Source organism: Cygnus atratus, chromosome 5, assembly GCF_013377495.2.
Source record: "Cygnus atratus isolate AKBS03 ecotype Queensland, Australia chromosome 5, CAtr_DNAZoo_HiC_assembly, whole genome shotgun sequence".
Classification (NCBI taxonomy): Eukaryota; Metazoa; Chordata; class Aves; order Anseriformes; family Anatidae; genus Cygnus; species Cygnus atratus.
Genome location: NC_066366.1, coordinates 48,961,165 through 48,981,517, shown reverse-complemented (window position 1 = coordinate 48,981,517; position 20,353 = coordinate 48,961,165). Strand labels below are relative to the sequence as shown.

General features: G+C 37.6%; 2 protein-coding genes across 11 annotated transcripts; both read left to right on the top strand.

Moving 5' to 3' along the window:
* Positions 1-6: 6 nt before the first annotated feature.
* Positions 7-2,722, top strand: NDUFB1 (NADH:ubiquinone oxidoreductase subunit B1). Of its 5 annotated transcripts, none has more exons than XM_035539468.2 (3): positions 7-153; positions 773-917; positions 2,398-2,722. In XM_035539468.2, exons 2-3 carry the CDS (start codon positions 778-780, stop codon positions 2,432-2,434), a joined length of 177 nt encoding a protein of 58 aa, XP_035395361.1. In that variant the 5' UTR covers positions 7-153; positions 773-777; the 3' UTR covers positions 2,435-2,722. The 5 variants fall into 5 exon arrangements, with proteins under 5 accessions (XP_035395361.1, XP_035395360.1, XP_035395359.1 ...); XM_035539467.2 differs by having other exon boundaries at positions 8-163; positions 776-917; XM_035539466.2 differs by having other exon boundaries at positions 28-163.
* A 200-nt stretch (positions 2,723-2,922) lies between these two features.
* ATXN3 (ataxin 3) lies at positions 2,923-18,787 on the top strand. 6 transcript variants are annotated; one of them, XM_050710727.1, is made up of 12 exons: positions 3,449-3,704; positions 3,974-4,193; positions 6,666-6,830; positions 7,350-7,394; positions 8,691-8,776; positions 9,214-9,280; positions 11,635-11,722; positions 11,974-12,106; positions 13,880-14,055; positions 14,496-14,619; positions 15,369-15,457; positions 16,044-18,787. In XM_050710727.1, the coding sequence occupies exons 2-12, from the start codon at positions 4,191-4,193 to the stop codon at positions 16,136-16,138; spliced, it is 1,071 nt and encodes a 356-aa protein (XP_050566684.1). In that variant the 5' UTR covers positions 3,449-3,704; positions 3,974-4,190; the 3' UTR covers positions 16,139-18,787. The 6 variants fall into 6 exon arrangements, with proteins under 6 accessions (XP_050566683.1, XP_050566686.1, XP_035395238.1 ...); XM_050710726.1 differs by lacking the exons at positions 3,449-3,704; positions 3,974-4,193 and adding an exon at positions 2,923-3,212 and having other exon boundaries at positions 11,992-12,106; XM_035539345.2 differs by lacking the exons at positions 3,449-3,704; positions 3,974-4,193 and adding an exon at positions 2,928-3,212.
* The last annotated feature ends 1,566 nt before the right edge of the window (positions 18,788-20,353 follow it).

The following is a 20,353-nucleotide window of genomic DNA, read 5'->3' as shown; positions in this document are numbered from 1 at the left end:
GAGGGAAGGTGGAAGGGGAACGGGCGGCACCACCGCCGGGCCGATGGGGGGTGGAGGGGGCTCCCCCCGCTCCCCGTGCTGCCGGTGGGCTCTCCCGGCGTGCTCGCGCCGCCCGTTGCCCTTGGTGCGGCCGCTGCGCGGGGCCCGGCGGCGGTGAGGAGCGGTAATGGCGGGCGGGCCGTGAGGGGAAGGGGGCGGGGGGGTCGTCGTAGTCTTGTCTCCCCTCCCCTCCCCAGGGCCGTGGAACGGGTCATAAATTTCTTCGGTGTCTCATAAAAGGTCCAGCGAGGCTGGGAGTTTGTGGTGTGGGGAGGCCGGCGAAATTCGCGCAATGTGTTTTTACAAACGACCCGTTTTCTTCACCTGTCAGTTCCCATATGTCCGGTTAATGGTAATAAAGCGCGCATCTGTAGGATTCTGTGTTATAAATGCACTTCTGATGGTCTGCAGAGCAGCAAACTTCTGTGTGATTAGATTTAAATTGATGGGTTAAATGCGACTGTTTCACCGGTAATATTTGAGAAGAGGTGTTCCTCTCCCATTTTAGGATAAAATCCTATTTGCTAGGGCCAAGAGTTGGTTAGGATTATTTCTAAGAAACTTCTGTATGTATCAGAGAACGAAATGTATCCCATAGAAAGTGTTTCATGGCCCACATATCTATTGTTCTATGGTGGGATCCTAGTAAGTGTAATTAAATATTCCAGGTATGCAACAGCGTCCATTTACAGATTTATTAGCAGCTCTTAACCTGTTACTCTTTTCTTTCTAGCAGCCATGGTGAATTTCGCCCAAGTTGTGCGTGATCACTGGGTTCACATCCTCGTTCCCTTAGGATTCGTGATTGGATGCTATTTGGACAGAATGAACGATGAAAAACTGTCAACCTTCCGAAACAAGAGCTTATTATATAGAAGGTCTGCTTTAGTTATGCCTTTTAAATACATACATTCAGTTATTTTGCCAAGTAGACTTAAAGTGCTTCTCTGTTTGTTGTTAGAGTCTTAAGTATAGTATATATAGTAGAGTCTAAAGAAACTTAGTAGAAGGATGCACTACATGAGATCAAAATAAAAAGTAAACACACAGATGAATAACAAACTTACGGTGTTAGGAAAAAGTCATCTTAAAAGAATAAAACTTAACAATTTGCTTCCATTTTACTTTGCCATTCACAGTGTGGTTATCGTGGCATGGCATTAACTAAATCTTAGTATAGCATTGTTAGTGGCTAGCACTGTTGTTCTTAAATACCACTAATAAAAAGAAATCTTGAAGGATTGTAGTAAAAATACCACTTCAAACTTAACTGTGAAACGTATTTCCAAGGAAAATATCTAAAAGGGTTTGGGGGGGATTTATAGGCCAGGAGAAAACGTGTGGGAGTGTGTATGTAACATGCATTTAACGTTATTTTGTTAACTGGGGGAAGCAGAGTTATAAAGTGCATAAAGAACTAACTAGCAAGTTAGGGAAGTATTTTCTCTGGGTATGAATTTACCTACTCTCCAGGTCCTTGAAGATTCTACAGGTGGAAGAATGAGTATCTTGCATCTTAATGTTTGTCAATTTAAAATGGAAAATGATCTTTTTCAGCTCCTAATTAGTTTTTAGTTAACTAATTATTGATCTGAAATCAAGTAATTGGAAAAACAAGGTATATACACTTTAGTAGAAAAATCTTTGCCTGTCCAAAGCTTGTTAATTAGTAACTGCTGGCCAGTTCTTAGTCATGAAATATGGAAACCATTATTTTGTCTCTGAAACTTCAGTGGGAAACAGTCATTGAATTTTAATTTTCAGTGGATAATAGGAAGCTTCTGTCCTAAATTTAAAATTATCACAGAACTTATTAACTCAATGCTCGTGTAAATTTGTAATTAAAAGTAATCATTTTTTAAATTAACACAAATGTTTATGTTGGCAATCTGTATCTTCACTTAAAGGTATGATTATATACAGTAATCAGTTTGAGCTTGCTGGCAAATTTCTCAGGGAGAATTTAGATAACTTAATGCAGTGCATCATCTGTATCAGTTTAATTTTACATTACACCATGGGGTTAAGCAAATAACAGAAATAAAAATCATGCTGCATAGCATGGACTCATCATAGGAATGTTACCAGTTTGCAGGTGGATTTTTTTTTAAACTCTGGTGTCACCTAGATTAGTTCTGAGTAAGAAAGTAAGATGATACAGTTTGTGCCACTGTTACATGAGCACTTCGCAATTGCTGGTGACATTTAGCTGTTATTTCTGCATATTACAAAAACCTCTAAAAATTTAAGATAACTTTCAAAATCAAGGTATTCTAGAATAATTTATATATATAATAGTAATTATTCTACAAAAATCATCCTAATTGTAGTCTCTTTTCTGTTTTTCTTCCCACACAGAGAGTTGAAGCCTGGTGAAGAAACAACATGGAAATAAAGACTGTTGATGAAATGAGAAATATTTTCACTTGATTAATTATCTTATCTCGAGCATTGAAAGAATACAATTACAGTTTTCATCTTAAGACTATATAAAGCTACAGAAAAGAACACCTGCAATCCATCACTGCTAGTTTAATTTCCAGTCGTACTTTTTGGAAGATGATTTAATTATATGACTAATTTGCGTCCAGGAAGTCCATAACTGTTGAGAAACTTTTGTCGTTGTAAGTCATACTCTGGAAAAAGAGGATGTAATAAAGAAAAAAAAACTATGCAAAAGTCAGTTACGGTGTTATTAATCTGTACGGTGTGGAAGTTTATAGCTAATTTATGAGGTGGACTTCAAGAGGATACTTTAAAATGGCCCAAAAGGCAGTTGGTAGGGATTTTTTGTTGTTGTTTTACAGCTGTTTTTGTTGTGTTTTGTTTGTGGTTTTTTTTTTTTTTTGAACGTGGAGGACTTTCCTTCCCCGTGGCCGCCCAGGCTGGCTGGGCGGAGCGCCGAGGGAGCTGCCCTTGCTGCGCTGTTTCCAGCCTGGGCCCCACGCGGCGCTCAGGCCTGGCTGAGCAGGAAGCCGAGGGCGTCCCTCGGTTCGCGTCGTTACCTCGGGAAGGAGCCAGGCGTTAATCAGCCAGGCGCTAATCAGCGCACCCCCCTCCCCGCCGGCAGGGGGCCCGCGCGGCGCCCGGCGAGGCGAGCTTTGGTTGGCTGCGGGGGGCACGGGAGGCGGCGGCCGTTGGCAGTAAACATGGAGGCGATCTTCCACGAGCGGGTGAGTGAGGGGCTGGGGGGGCTCCAACGGTGGGGGGCGGCGCGGCCGGGCCGGGGGTGCCCTCCCTGAGGAGCCGAGGTGGGGCGGCGGCCGGACCTCACCTCCCCGCGCTGCCTCTGGAGCCCCCATAGCCCTGGGGCAGGCCGTGAGGGTGTTCCCCCGGCAGGGCAGCCTTCCTCTGGCAGCGCGGAGCTGCGGCTTCTCACCCCCTCCTCCTCCTCTTCCTCCTCCGCGGTGCCCTGTGGGGAAAGGAGCTGCCGCCAGGGCTCGGAGAGAGGCAGGGCTGGGCCTCAGCACCTCCTCGCCCCGTGCACGTCTCGGGGGCTTTAGGAACGGGCCTGGGGTGTGCTCAGGTGCACGCCGTTGTGTCTTGAAGAGAGCCTCCAGTGTAGACGAGCAGTGACAAGCAGAACGGTTTTTGGTTTCTTGGTTGCTTCTCGACTGAACCTGCCTCGGTTTAGGTTGTGTAATGAGCGAGGAAATGGAGTGCTGGTAAGGAAATCCTAACTCGGATACTGGGCTTCTGGGTGCCAGGCAGCTTCCTGTTTTGGAGGACGTGCTTCTGGAAGCTACCGTGATTTAGCAGAGTTCCCGAATAGGAGCTGTTTGTGCCTCAGTGTGAAACTTAGTTGTTTTTCATGTAATTTGCTAATGCTTTTATTGTCTTAAGGGTAGTACTAGTCTCTGTATATTGTTCTCATGGATACTTGTTGGTTTACTTAATGAATAAAGTAAGCCAACTTCTAAAATTTCTTTCCTAGAATCAGTAGAACCTGAAGAATGTTCTTTCAGGCTGGGTTTGGGTGACAAAATTTGCCAGACACCATGATGTTAAACAGCTGCTGTTCAGGGGATACGTGTTGGATTTCAGCTGTTACACCCTGTGCTACAGTGACCTTGAGTCCCAGTCGAGGTTTGACAATGAGCTGAAAACACGCGCACCTTCCTTTTGTCTTGCCTGGCCTGTTGCATGACGAAATGGTAACTGAAACTTCAAGTTCTCACGAGTAAAATTGCTTTGTAGTTTTGGAATTAAAAACTGCTGAAATCAAAGTGATGGAGCATGCTAGATTCCAAGTTATAAACTGTCGTTCACAGCTGCTGCTGGTTTTGGCTGTGGGTTTTCTGGTTGTTTTTGTGTCTCACGTGAATGTGGAATGTAAGTGCTTATTAGTAAGTTGGTTATGCAGTTAGCAAAGTGCCTGTGTGCCTGTTTTAAATTAGACTACCAAATACATACATTTGTTGTTGTTATTATAGGGGAACTTTACCTGAACCTTTGTCTTTTTTCTTAGGGGGTATTTTTTTTTCCATCAAGCACACAATTTCATGTCCTGTCAAAATACTTAAAATGCTGAATGTACACATGCACACCCCACTTGAATTTGCACGCTAAAGATATTTCAATTTTAAAAAAAGGATGAGAAAATATGGCATTTATAAAGGAAATCGATACACTTTCAACTAAATGAAGACCTAAGCAATGTGGCACTTGTAACAGGGGAGTGACAGTGCAAAAAATGTAGGAATACTCTGGATTTAAGGAGCCCTCAGTGTAAAAGTTGGCCCTGTCTTTGATAGCATTCAAGTGGTTGAAAACACTGGAAGCAGGACAGCAGTTTATATCAGAGTAGGTTTCAACAGGGGGATTTCAGATTATGGAAGGATACAGAACTCTCTGCATGAAAGCAATGAAAGTAACGTCTCTTACAAACTGTAAGATCAATTTTCTCTTCTGCACTTATACGGATTGTGCATACAAACATTGTTTTCACTTTGAAGATAAAACTCTTTCTATACAAGTACAGAAAGGCCCTGAAAGTGACATGTTTTAAGCCTGCAATAAAACTCCATTTCAAAGGTATCCTATAGATACTGGTTTGTTTCTAATGGTTTCGTACAGCTCTGGTGAAGAAGCCTGTGATTCTTGAGCAGGTTCCCCTGCTTTAGTTTTATCACATGGCCAGCAACAGGGCTCTGGTCCCAATAGGACCAGAGCTGCTGTGTCTTGAGTTTCTTGTTGTGGGGAGAAGATGAGCTGGAGGAGCTGCGGAGGACGACGCTTCTAAATTCCATTGTACCCTGGCTGTACAGCTGCTCCAGCTTTGACTCACTGCTCAGATTTTGTAATGTGGAATAAAGGGAACTTTCCAGGTTCCTGCTGTAAGGGAGACCACGAGAGATTCACGCATGTGACTTGTATATTGCTTTCATGGCTGTTTAAAGAGTATTCCTCTAAGGCAGGCTCTTGTATTCTTAGTTTCTGTGGGTTTGGCAGGGTGGGGGGCTGGTTTTCATTCTTTGAGGTTTTTTGTTTTAATACATTTGTTTTAATGCATAATCTTATAAATAAAACTGAGCATTGATTAAAACAAAGAGTAAAGATGCATTTTAAAACTGATGTTAATCTTGTCTTTCTCTCACAGTTTATTTCTTAAAGAAAGATTGCTTTTGATGGGAAACTATAATTTCTCTCTTTTAACAAGACAGTATTTTATCTGCACGTATGAAGTGGTAGAGCCTAACATGCATTCATTCAGATTTGGTTTTAATCTGTGCAACAAAATGATGACTGTTTATAATTTATTCATTTTTTAACTTGGGTTGACAGTCTAAAAATTCTGTATTAATTTTTGTGATCTCCAGTATGCTGGATGTTTTGTGTTTAAATAGTTTATCCAAAAATATTTTCAGCGTTGAATATGCTAAATTCTTTTTTTTTTTCTTGCTGTCTCATCATTGTGAGCAAGATTTTACAACCAGTAGGTACTAGCTTCTCTTACCTAGTTCCTGTTTGTAAATTGCATATGGAAAATGAGATTTCCTACTCTTCCAACACTTTATCACTTTCAGAGCAGTAAATGAGTTGGTTACAACCTGAACTGGGTGAGTAACCTGAAAGAAAGGAAACAAATTCTGTAGATGTATACTTTTAAATCTCTTTGAAGTCTTAATGGTCTGCATTTCTTTAACCACATGTGGAGAGCAGATTGCTGATAGCTGCACCTGGTGCTCATGAGAAGTTTAACAAAGAGCAAGAGTCTCTGTTGCTGAGAATATTTGTTACTGGGAATTAGGAGGAAAAAAAAAAAGCTTCCTCTGTCATACCGTGGTAGTTTAGAAGAGGGCAGAATCCATTATCCTGCTGGTTGCAAAGTACTTGTGTGACTTGGTCAGGCCATAGGCAATTTTACAGTATTTTCCAAAAACACTTTTACTTGGAATTTATTTTCTTCTAGGAAATACAGTAGTGGCTTTACCCCGTCGTATTTGTGTGGGGTGAGGATGGGGGGTGTATTCTACAGGTTGCACTGTAATACATCTAAAGAAAATACGATGGTGGGGGGAGTGGAGGGAAAGTTTGAGAGATTTGAATCATTGAATGTTTTTTCAGACCAAAACATTAACATGCTTTTGTCATTGCTTTGGTGTTTCTTTCTTTTCCAATGTTAGCAAGAAGGCTCATTGTGTGCTCAGCACTGCCTGAATAATTTGCTACAAGGAGAGTATTTTAGCCCTGTTGAGTTATCTTCCATTGCACAGCAGTTGGATGAGGAAGAAAGAATGAGAATGGCAGAGGGAGGAGTGTCTAGTGAAGAATATAGAACATTTTTACAGGTAAAGTCTTTGTAATTTGAGGTTTGACATTTGCCTGAAATTTAATATTGTGTAGCACAGGCTTGCTATTTTTTGTAGTTATAGAAGGTTCATTTCTTTTGCTGATGTTTCTTAAGTTTATAGATATTTCCACTCAAGTATTTCAGATTTGTCATTTTTAATTGTTACTAGTATAGCTTTACAGTAATCCTTAAAAAAAAGGGGGGGGGCGGCAGCTACATTATCATCATCTTACAGGTGGGAAGGTCAGGCACGGCAAGGACAAGAATTTTGCCGTATGTTTTTGTAAACTAGTGGCAGAGATGGGAACAATCTTCCATGCCTGTCTGTCCTTTAAGCACTAAGCATTTCTAATTTAAATGTTTGAGGTTTTAATTAATAAGCATATTTGGGCATTGTAATCAGCCTTACTGAGTAGGAAATAATTAGTTTACATATTTGCAGTTATTTTTTCTTGAAGTTGAATTCTTTCTGACCACCGCGTTTCTCTTTTCTCCCTCCCAATCTCATGCTGAGCAGCAGCCTTCTGTAAATATGGATGATAGTGGATTCTTCTCAATTCAAGTAAGCATTGTTCTATACTGACAGATTTTTTTCTTTATGCAATATATGTGATTTCGCAGATGGCAGTGGTTACAGGGTTATCGCAGTGATCTGCAGAATGGAAGAAGCTGACATACCTCCATTCCAGTTTTTACAGCACTCTCCAGTGCTTTTGTTTTGTTTTAAGGAGTGTAATGGAGAAGTACGTAATAGGAAATACTTAAACCAGAACACCAAAAAAAGGTGTTGAATACTGAACTGGGGCTTGTGTCTGGAATCGAGCTGTTAGCTAAGCTTTGCACCTTTGGCTGTCTCTATAGCTTTGAGAGGTGCTTGCCAGAATCCCTTGAGAGCAGAGCCTCTGTCTTCCTTATTGTCTGATGTAGGGCAGGACTGTATTTCTACTCTGTGAAAAATGATTAACAGTTCAGCATTTCTTGTATTCTTGATGGTGTTGCTGCAGTACTGAAGCTGGAAAAAACCCTTCCGTATATTCTACCTTTTTTGTCCTGTCATTGCTTTGCTCACTTGCTACATAACTCGCTGGCTGAAAGGCAGATGAATTGTTGATTTAAAATTTTTTACAGCATTATTACAAATAGCATTAAAGAGTTCTTGTAAAAGAGTTCATTTAACTTGTATTTTCAAATCTGCTGATTACCTTTCAAAATGACTTTGAAATAATCTAAAATATTAACAGAATACCAATTTTGATGTCTTAAGATATGGGAAAAGCTTATAAGCTATACCAATGCCCAGGATTTTGTTATATTTCTGTTCCTTTCCCATATAGTAAAAGCAAAGTTTAAAGTCTTTAGATTGATCAGAAAGCTTTGATAGACAGCTCTTTAAAATGAATTGGGATAGTCAACCTAAAAACACTAGCAGTAACTCTGTGGTAATGAGCCTGAGTTGGTGCTGTGACCTTCCAGTGATGCGAATTTCAAGTTGTTACTGTGGAGAAAGATGACGTTGCACTGAGTGGAGAGGGAGGGCAGAGCAGTACATTGAGAGCAGAGAGATGACGATATTAGTATTTGTGGGAGGTGAAATTACAGCTTTGACTGGGGGAGTAAGTTTATTAACATGTCTTAGTTAAATCATAGCTTTGTTACTCCCTCTATGGTAGGCGTGTTATATTAGCGTGTAAATTCATGACAGTTGCAATTTGTATAATGTGATTCCTAGTTTTCCTAGCAATGTTTTGAAATCAAAACTCTGAGAAAAATACAAGTGTTGACAGTGGCTAAAATAGTTGCAGTTGCTCAAATTAGATTTGATTGGTTTAACTCATTAAAAAGTGTTGTTTTTTGACAGGTCATAAGCAATGCCTTGAAAGTTTGGGGTTTAGAACTAATCCTCTTCAACAGCCCAGAGTATCAGAGGCTTGGGATCGATCCTATGTAAGACTCTTTTATTATTATTTTTAGCACCCTGCTTCCATTTTATGGAAAAATACTGACAATCAGTGATTTAGTTCTGTCATTAAAATTACTGTTTCAAGCTCTGTTGTATCCTGATGTGTTTTTTTTCTACTCTGCCTTTGATTTTTTTTTTCTTTTGCTGGTGGGTATGAGCACCTCTCCTGTGTGCCTTTATGACATCTTAGTATCTGTGGCATCACAGGGATGAGATTTCAGTAATATGGATGTGATAAAAAGGACAACTTTATAAATATTGTAAGTTACAAAAGCAGTATGAATATTCTGTAATGTCAGCAATTGTATTACTGAAATTTTATTATGCAAGTTTAAATTAGTGGTAGCAAAAGACTTATACATTAATATGCGCTCCAATATTATTTAATTTTATCTATACCTTTTTGTTTTTCTTTTTACAGAAATGAAAAATCATTTATTTGTAATTATAAGGAACACTGGTTTACAGTTCGAAAGTTAGGAAAACAGGTGACACTGTCTTTTTTTATTTAAAAATTGACTTCAGAGTGGGGGTGGAAAAAACGGTTGCAAGTAGACCATGTGTTGGCCTTTTGCAGGCTTTTGCTGCAATTTGCTTTAATGTAATAGTAATAACAAAAGATTTTAGTGAATGTTTGTTATATCACAAAAATGCCAGGCAGCTTTTCGTGAATGTTAGCCTGGGGAAAGATCCTAGGGTCTATTCCCCAGTGAACCTGCCCTATAAGAAGCTGCAGCTGAGATAGAGTCTCTGTGACCTCTCAAGTTCTTTTCTTGCTTTTCTGCATGAAGAATAGCAGAAAAATGTTTGTATGGAAGAGGGAGAAATCTTAGATAAAGATTAGGATTCCTGTAAATGCAAGCTTATTTAATGGACTACATTATCAACATTGTAAAAATGAGTTGCCAATAGCCCTTTGTATGTTTAAATGGACAATAGATAGAAGTAAAAATTCAAAGTTGCACTGTATTAATGAATATTTATAATCCTTAGTATTTAAGGGTATCCAAAGGATAAGGTTGGGGAAGGTAGAATCACAGCTTTTCACTGTTTTTGAAAACTATCTGAAGCAGTTGTATGATAAGCAGGAAATAACTATTAAAAGCAAGGGGTGGCCAAACACCTGCGTGGTACATACATCATAACTCAAGTCACATGCAGGTCTCCTGTAACGCCAGTGCAGTCGTTTTTCAGTAGCCAAAAATTGTTATGGATCATGCTGCATAAGCTTCTGCACAACATGAATTAGTTGGTTTGGTGTGGTGGGCTTTGTTTTTGTTTTTGTCATAAACTGTTCATGAAGTAAGCTCTTAAATTCTAACATAGTGGGTGGGAGTCACTCTGCCAATTCAGTTTTCCAAGTGCTGGCTACATATGTTGTCATCCAGTTTAAAAGAAATGCAATTAGTCCTGTGAGTAAGCAAACTACTGTTCTGGTTTAGTTGTAAAGTATAGCTGATAATTGTTTAAAGGCGTTTTTTGTGTATTTGAAATTGAAAAGGCTGAATGGTCCCTCAAAGCTATGGGAATGTTCCCTAGCATAAATACAACCACATCAGCTGGAACTTTTTTGATACCATTCTAGCTTAAAACTTCTTTAGTTGGAGGAGGGATGTATTTTGCTTGCACCTGCAGCTTGTAGCTACACAAAGCAATTCAAGGTTGTGTTATCTAGAGAGTAATGAGAAGGGAGAGACAAAATAGATAGACTTAGGGCTTTGACCTTCTTTTCTATTACAGTTAAAGCAAAATTAGTTCACCAGACCTTTCTCCTCCATACTGTGTTAAGAGTTTATCAGTAATCTGTCTGTCATGTATGTTTACATAACCTTTTAATTCTTACCCCACTCCTACACCGGTGGTTTTCTTACCTTATTCCAGTGGGAAGGGGTTTTTAGACTGAGAATTCAATTGATTTGATGACAGATGGTAGATAATCACCTGAAACAGAGGTGACTTACAGTATGGGCCTGACTGCAAGTGTATGACTGCATATACAGAAGTTTAGGTAGACAAATGCCTTTTTTTGAGAATGGAGATGGAATTCTTCTGCTGTCTGAAATTGTGCTCTCTAGTTCAGATTGAATAATATTGAATGGGTATGGTATAAAAAAGTTCTTCAAATTGATTGCAATATATATGTGATTTTAAAGACAGAGTATTTTACTATACCTATTTAGTATGTTTGTCCCTAGTGGAAGTGTTATCACCGACTAGTTGTCTTCAGGGAACTGGAAATATCTTGTGTATATTTCTCGAGTGTCAACTATTGTAATATTATATTATTGACGTATTATATTTGAGTTCACTTTTCTTAATTTTTAAATTTAAAAATTATCCAGATGTAAACCATAGTTTTCAGTATTATCAACTATTAAAGGCATCATGTTTAATTAATATAATGGGAAGAGTTCAACTTGTTTCCTGCATCTACTAATGTATTAAGATAGAGTATTAATTGATGAAAGATTTCTTCCTTCATCAATCTCTTAGCAGTTTTAAAACTAGGATTAAGGAGTATTTTAGATTTATGTCTAAAATGATTCTTCTGCTGTTATATCTAGATTTTTGTTTTAATGTGTTTCCTGGTACCAGTGTCGAGTAATGGGAGAGAACATGCAATAATTTCCACGCTTCAGATCTCCTGTTAGCTGAAGAGTATTTGAAGGGAGACTTTTAGCAGTATAGGTATTGTGCTTCAAAAGACTATTAATTTGATGATTTATTTTACTAGACTGAGTTGGATATTCCATCATAGAAAATGACCACATTGTACAGAAATGGATTACAGAGTAATCTTTATGCTAATTTGTTCTCTCAAACCTTTTTTTCTTAATTACAGTGGTTTAACTTGAACTCTCTCTTGATGGGTCCAGAACTAATATCAGATACATATCTTGCACTTTTCTTGGCTCAATTACAACAGGAAGGTAATAGTAACTTGCAGATGTTAAATTTCATTAACTAAAAGTAGGTAATAATCATTATTTATTAGAACTTTATGAATTCAGTTAATTACCCTTAGTTTTGTTACTGAAATAGTGAAATAACCCAAGTCCTTATAATGAAAGGTAGAGCCTTACATTTTAATAAATTGCACATTGTATTCCATATAAATGTGCATTTTAGAGTATTGATGTGTGCACCTTAATGCTGTAGACTTACAATTTATTTTTCTCAGGTTATTCCATATTTGTAGTAAAAGGTGACCTGCCAGACTGTGAGGCTGATCAGCTATTGCAGATGATTCGGGTACAGCAGGTGCAGAGACCAAAACTAATTGGGGAAGAGACAGCACAGTCAAGAGAACAGAGGTAAGGTATAAAGATTTCATTTTAATAATGCTCAGTGTGATTTGTTTCTATGATAAATGTCTACATGGAGACAACCCTCTTAAGATGTAATTAGAAGTACCTTTAGTTCAATGTTTTCTGCTATTGCACACTATGAAACCAAATTAGTGGAGTAACAAACAGTGCATTTTTAAGTGTGCAAAAAATGCCGTAATAATTTGCATTTTTTTTGCCTTTGTTACCCAGTCTAGAAGTTTTCTAGAAGTTAGAAGTGATTGTAATCAACTCCTCCATGTAACACATGGAACTCCCTTAATTCAGCAGAGTGCATGCAAGTGTTAAGAGTACATGTAGCAAAGTAGAATAATTGCAAAATCATTGCTGAAAGCAGTGCAAGTATTTCACCAATTCTAAAGTGTTCTCAGTACATTCGGACTACTGTCCAGATTGGGCTTGAGCCATGAAGTGACGGAAATGCAAATATTCTGAAGAATAAAAATAGCTTTTCTGAACATCATTGTATTAACTGATGACAGATGATTTAATCGTACAATAGTATATTGAGGCCTCAGCCAGGGTTGGGAATTTAACTGGTAACCACTCTGATTTTTATCAGAAAGTAGTGTGACTGAATTGAATTCGCAGGTTTTGTGGTTTTACTTGACTGGCAGTAGTATATGTTGTATGATAGTACCTTATGCTGAAGCAGTCTGTCATCAAGTGTTAATGCAAACTTTTTAATAGGAAATACAGATAAAACTTACTGGGTTTCTTCCTGTAGCTGTATTCACGTAAGTCTTAATGAATAGTCAGTGCTTTACCGAAGTGTGTTTTACAGTTGTGAACTTAAGAGTAAGCAAAGAGGCTAAAACCAAAATGCCTCTGCAGGCAGTATGAATAGATAAGAGCAGGTTACCCATAGAAGTTGTACGTGACTGGCCCTGGATGTTCAAAGCCGGGTCAGATGGGGCTTTGAGCGACCTGACCTAGTGGAAAATGTCCCTGCCCATGGCAGGGCATTGGAACTAGATGATCTTTAAGGTCCCTTCCAGTCCAAATATTTCTGTGATGATTGATTTTTCCAACTATAGTAGAGTAGGTTAGCCAACCTTACCAAACTGTCGTTAATGGTAATTGATCTACAAGAGCACATAATGTACTATTTAAAATAATTTTATCCCATTTTCATTGTGAATAAATTGCATACTGATTTCCAAAAAAAAAAAAAAAAAAAAGCATAAGCTGTTTTCAAAGGAACAAGTTCATTATTATTTCTTCCACTTCATAAAGGTAAACTATGGTGTTGTGAATTGATGGAATACAAACAGTAAACTACTTGGCAGTGATGTGAAAAGTATGTATAGTCTACAGAGGATCTTTGACTGTAGTATAGTCATTAAAGATTACTAAGGAAGAGACCACATGCACTATTATCTGCTGGTGTAGCTATCTTACTAGCAATGGGTTCAAATAAAAATATTCCTGGCTTTTATAGCACTACTACTTTTGAAGTTTTTCCTATTAAGCAGATTCTCATCAACGTATATACATAGGTTCAGGGTTTCAGTATCTTCATTTTACAGCCAAAGGCTATGATTGCAGTTTTTTCATGTTTGTTTTGTATAGAACTGAGAAAATATGTGTAACAGATTAGCACAATAGATTTTTTTCCAAAGTTTAAAAATAAGTAGTTAAATCAGCACAAAATATTTACGTTAAATCAGCACAAAATATTTACTTTAAATCTCAAAGTATGATTACTGTCTGAATGCCTTAAATGTATTGACTTCACAGGCTACCCAGAAGTGATGTGGACCAAGCAATAGAAGTTAACCATCCTTTTGATGGAACAAGCATGTTAGATGAAGATGAGGAGAATTTTCAAAGAGCCCTGGCTCTAAGTAGGCAGGAAATTGATATGGAAGATGAAGAGGCTGATCTTCGTAGAGCCATTCAACTCAGCATGCAAGGTGCAGTGCTCGTTTAAATTTCACTTAGCATTCATGTTGCTTATGCTTTAGCAGCTACTGAAATCAGCTTCAGTCAGCCGCTCTTTCAGTATGCTTCAGGCTCTCTGAATAGACTGGCTTTGAGGCCTGGAAGGATAATCCAGACTTTCTTGTAGCATCTTGCTTCCTGCTTTTAGAAAAGTTGCAACTTTCATGTTAGCATTGATCATTAGGAGGCAAGAACAAATTGGCAAAGGGTGGTAGGAGGAAAGGAAAACAGTCCTAAGGAGAGAGTGTGGCAGTGAAGTTAGCTTAGGTGCTTATTTCACTAACAAGTCACTTTGAGGAGGGTGGGGTGTGTTGGTTTTTTTTTTGGGGGGGGGGGGCTTTTTTTTTAGCTCTGGTTTTTGCAAACTTCATTTTGCTGTGATTAGTAGGATATGTCTTGTTCTGATTTTTAGGTTGTCGTCGAAGTGAGTGCTTGAACTCATTATCAACGAATGTTCCTCAGTCACCACACACCAGTCAGACAGACTCCCTTTCTTCAGAAGAACTGCGAAGGAGAAGACAAGCATATTTTGAAAAGTAAAGTAGCTGATAGAAAACTAAAACTGCATTTGGGAAGTAAATGTCTTATTGTTCAGTGCTTTTGGGCTCTGGGTGGGTTTCTGACTGAGGTCCAGCTTAACTTTTGTCTCTTAACAGGCTTTCATATCATACCAGAATTTTGCTCTTCCAGGATGGTTCCTATAGAGAAATTAAGCCTGTAAATAGAGCAACTATTAGGAGTGCAATATCAATCTTGAGAAGGGAAGCAAATGAATGCGTTACAGTATTTTCACACGAAATCCTGTAAATAACTTGCATAGTCATTTTTTGGAAGGAAAATGTTCTTGCTCTAAGACTTTGCTTCTGGTAGTGATGTCTCTACTGAGCGTCACATGGAAGTCATCTAGGTAATGCTTCACTTTTGTGTTCTTAACACATTCTTGTGGTATTGTTGTAGCTTTTCCTTGTCTCTATTTTGTAGTGATGAAGGAAATTAAGACCAGGGAGAAATGCTATAGATAAGAGAAGTTAGATTTTGCATGAGAGGATAAAGCACGAATTCTGGGAAAAGTGCAATTTAGAATATAATGTTGGGAGAACAGAAGTCTGAAGGCTAGCAGGGGGAAACAATTTGAGATTTCAAGTATGGGTGTGTTATTCTACCAAACAGCAGCTTATACTACTTCTCATTCTTGGCCTTCCTTACAATGAGATATAGGATTCAGGATTCATACTATCAAGTCTGATATTAACTTTATTTTCTTATAAATTTATAATTATTTCAGGCAGCAACAACAGCTGCCGCAGCAAGATCAGACCCTGAACCTACAAGATAAGCCAGCTATAAGCTCAAGCACTCTGGAAGCCGACCCAGGTATTGTTTTTTAAACGTATTTCCAACTCTGAAATATTTATAAGGTTTTTTTCACCTTTGTGTTATGCACTGCTTCCTAATTTTCCTTGCCTGCCTGCTTTCTCACCCCAGCAGCTGTTCTGACTATGCATCACACCTGTTGCTCTTTTTTGGTGGTAAAGGAAAGGATCGCTTTCTTTGAAAAGCCTATTCTGCTGTGAATGTCAATATCCTGTTTCAGAGTGAATTATCAGACAATTTGAGTTCTGGCTTTGCTTATTGTTGCTTAGTTTGGCTGGGGCATAATTCAAGAAACTAATCTGTGGTGGGATCTGTATGTAAGCTTTGTCGCTATTAAGTACTGGTGATCCAAAATTTGTGTGCATGACTTGATTCAAATTAACTACTGTGCATGGAAACCTAAGTGTAAAATGTTCAATTATAGTTTTAATTAAATGTTTTTTTAAAAAAAGAAAAAAAATAGTTTCAGGAGGGAGGGGGGAACAGGATAGATACGAACAGAAGGAACAAAAAACCATTTAACTGCTGTTGAGAACTGCCTCTGCATTTCTTACAATTTATATGCATATAATTTCGTTTTCTTTAGGGGGTGATATGAGTGAAGAAGACATGCTTCAAGCAGCCATGAACATGTCTCTGGAATCTGTTAGAAACCCCTTGAATACTGAAGAGAAGAAATGACATCACAATTTTCCCATCCTCTATTGTCAAAACACTAAGTCTCCATTATAATCTTACTGTGTGGATGTTGCACGAGCAGGGTTCATTTCAGAGTTTTGGAAGCAGGAATGAAAGGGGGCTGGAGCTCAGAATTTAGAGGGAATCTGCAAATGTCAAAAAGTTTGCACTAATTTAGAAAACTGTAGCACTCCTGCTACAGAATATCTGTTCACAAGAGTAGCTTGTTAAAATTACTTAAACTACTGGTGTGGCTGAAGGTAGATATGTAGCAGTTGTAAGTTGCATTTAAAAAGCAAATTTAAATTGTTTTGAAGAATTATCTAGAGAACACAAAAGAAGACAAATGTTGTCAGCTGATGTCCTTCAATACTAATACTAAAATAGATAATAAATTATGTTCATAAATTAGTAATTATAAGAAAACACTTGAGATGGGAAAAGAATTAAATTATGTTTATCTTAGATAACTTGTCATTCAGAATGAGTCATAAACTTGATGTCAACTTTTTGGTCCTGCTGTCCACTTTTGAAATGACCCATTCTGCAGGAGAAACCTGAATCCATAAACTTCATGCTTGGCAATTCAACAGAAAATCTCCAGTGTATTGTAGATTATAATGTTACTTCTGAATGTTCAGTGACTTGTGACCTTCTAATGCTTTGTGGTTTTCCTTTCCTTTCATTTCCAAGTTTAAAGTAGGGTTTTTGCTTTGCCATTTTGTCTTTTTGGCAGATATATTGCCATTACTTTTTTTTTAATTTGCTTAGTTAGTTTTTCTTATGCTCCTTCTGTTTACGCCACTGTTTTTACAGTAAAAATATAATGGGTTAAACAGGTTTTCTCTTTTATCTCTCCTGGAGTTTTTCCTCTCTGAGCTCAACCATTTCTTCTGGCCTTTTAGTATAAAAGAGCTGTTAACTGGGTCTAGGAGAAAGGACATGGGGAAGATCTGGGTGCCATAAAAACTAGTGCCACATATCCAGCGTGCATTCCTGCAGTCTGAAGTGACCCCTGTGCAAGTAGCTCTTTTAAGAATGAATATTTATGTCTGTGTGGGTGTTCTTTCCAAAATACTTCTCGAGTGTCTGTCAGAATGTTGCAGCTTTTTCAGGAATGGCCTTTATTCATGCACCTTAAAATTTTTTATCATGCTGTTTCTGATGCTGAGAAACTGGGGAGCAAAGGATGGGGGATAGTTCATTCTATTGGTTGTAACACATCTGCTTTGATACCCAGTATGAGTGTGTAATAGGGTGACCAAACTTGACTTTCAACTTAGTGCAACAATTCAGATAAGTTTTGTTTTCCTAAATGGTGCTTGAAATACAAATTCTGTTTACATATAAATTATATGGAAGTGTTGTAGGTACAGTATGTAAGCTGTATACCACTTAATGCATTAACAGTTAGCACAGGCATTTTAAGAATAATCTTTTGAAGATAAACCCCAAATTCTTTATCAAAATACTCTGATGTTATATCATTACACAATAGTAACAATTAAGTTAGTGTGGACCGAATGGTGGTTAGATGGAAATTTACATTCAGCGTCAAGTAGTACTGTACATGAAAGGGCTCTTACCTCTCAGTAAAGTTCTGTTTACAGCAATGGTTTCTTGATAGGTTAGAATATTATATTAAACATAAATGGGCAGAATTCTGTTTTCTGTATGCTAAATTTCCAACAATGTCACCATAACCACTGGTATGTGTAAGATGATGTGAATTTTGACATGAGACAGCAGTACTTTTTTGAAGTTGATTTAAAATCTTGCTTTTTAAGGAATCCTGTCATGCACGTAATCAATCTTTGTAATGTATTAAAGTAATACAGCCAAACAGTGGCTTTAAAATGTTACATGTATGCAAATGCCATTTTGAAATGCTATATTTTTCAGAATGTAGATTTCTGATTGAAATTTATATGAAACTGAAAACAGAAAAGGAGTCTGTAAAGCACTGAATTATTTCTTTGCTTGTTTGCAAATTATCCACAGCTTTACCTTTCCTTCCTTTGTTGTGCCATAAACTGATTCTGAAATAAGACTCTCCATTTAATAAGTAGGTGTAGGCTGGCAAAGCTTGTTAAGACTTACTTGATACCAGTTCTTGGAACTTGAGCCTTTTATCCTCTGTAAGAATATCATAAATATTTCTGTAGCTATATGGTATAGCAGTCATATTAAAAAATAATAATCCAGGCCCCTTGAAATGTATTAACTGTAACCTGTGACAACTACATGTTTTTGTAATCACTAAAGCATGGAGGTTTGGATTTGAACTTTCATGTTACTTTGTAAGTTCCTTCACCCAAGTGTTTTAATATGTGAGGAATATAAAGTAACAGTGCCTGAAAAGCACAAATGTGTGAGTCAGATTACAGGGCTAACCATGTTCCTTTCTGTGGAGAAACGGCATCACTGTACAAACACCAGTCTGACATTCAGAGGAATGTCAAGTTTGGTAAAGTAGGCATAGCTGCCTAGTCATGCAGTTCAGAGGTAACAATTTAAGCTGTGTGTTAATTGCACCAAAGGAAAAGACTAATGCTAATTCTTGACAGAGCATGTTTTATGACCCAGATCTAAAGTTCAAGTTGTGTGGACCTGCCAACAAGCTGTCAATAAAAACAAAAAAGTCTGATCTCACTTTCTTGGTGTTCATTCTTTTAATGATAAACACTTCTCAACATGTCTAAACTGTGCTCATAAATACGATATTTACTAATTTAGAACCTATTCCTATTGAAGCTGAAAGAATGTTTTTCACTATGTTGTAGCTTTAGGCCAAAGTCTTATTGTAAAAAACAAATTGACTTGTCAATATGATTTGTAGTTGTGATATGATATTTAAGGGAACTTCATACTTCATTCATCCAACAGACGTTTACTGTTCTCCTCACAGTCTGACATAATTTGTGGTTTTCTGCCTGTGGAGATCAAAGGTATAGTGGGAATGAGTGCTACTTGCTAGATATCTTCCACAATTCGTTCTGTAAGTATAATTCTGTAAACTGCTTTCATGGTTTTGTAATGAAAGTAAGAGGAAAAAGTGGTGTAATGCAGTCATGCCTGAATGCAGTTCTTGTTAGGCATGGTATTATACATATGAACTATATAAATTGTCATTTTTTTTCTGGGCTTGGAACTAATCTGATATGCAGCTGGCTTACTCTCCTCCTACATTTGGGCTCTGTGCCATTTGAACATCTTCAACAAAACATAAGCAGCAAGTATAAATGTAATTTTCAGCTAGCATGTGCTGCTTCTGTTATTTTTCATACTTCATTAATTCGCAGGCTTCACGCTGCAAGGCATATATAGATTTCTCAGCTGGAGTACTACCAACACAAAGTTAAGTCTCCAATGTGTTTTAATATTGGACTATTTCATTTATCACGAATTTATAAAATGGTGAGTGGTGGGCATAATAGCTGTGCTTAAAATAACTTCTGCACAAACAAGTAGTATTATTTCCCTATCTCAAACAAATAGTGTTGTTTCCAAGCTGATTTTTTTAATTACAAAGTCAACAGGACTCTTTAAAAAAAAAAAAAATGAACAGGAAAATGTTGCAGTTATTTCGAGAAGTCTTGAGATTTTTCTATTATTTAGTAACTGTTTCAAACATGCTGATGAAAATGTACAAATGGGTCTTAGTGGGAAATATTACGGGGAGTGGAGTTAGGGAGCACCAGAACTCATTTGTAAGTATTATTATTGCACAATTATTGTTACCACCACGTGCTTTAAATTTGGCTTTAAAGGATTCCAAAAAAGAAGCTAAGAAAAGGAAAGACTAAGTAGAAACTTTTTTAGGGAATTGTGAAATGGTTGTTCATGTTACAAGCCAGTACTATACTATATTAAATAAGCTTAACTTCTGGGAAATCTTCATAGCTACTCATAAAACATTATTTTAAAAAAATAAACTCCAAGAGATAATGTATTCTCACCACATGCACATGATCAGTTGTTTGAGTTAAAACCATATTGATGGTCTTCATATTAATACATTTACACTGTATAAACAGTCCAAATATTTAATTATTTATATTCAAATGAGTAGTTTTCTTGTATCCAACTTTTTATCTTGAAAGCAAAGCATTTTGCAATAAACTTTATTTTTTAACCTGCATACACACTTTTTGCCTTATTTGCATTTGGGGAATTGAGGGAATGCTTCAGTATTTAATGTACTTTTCCTTGTCCAGT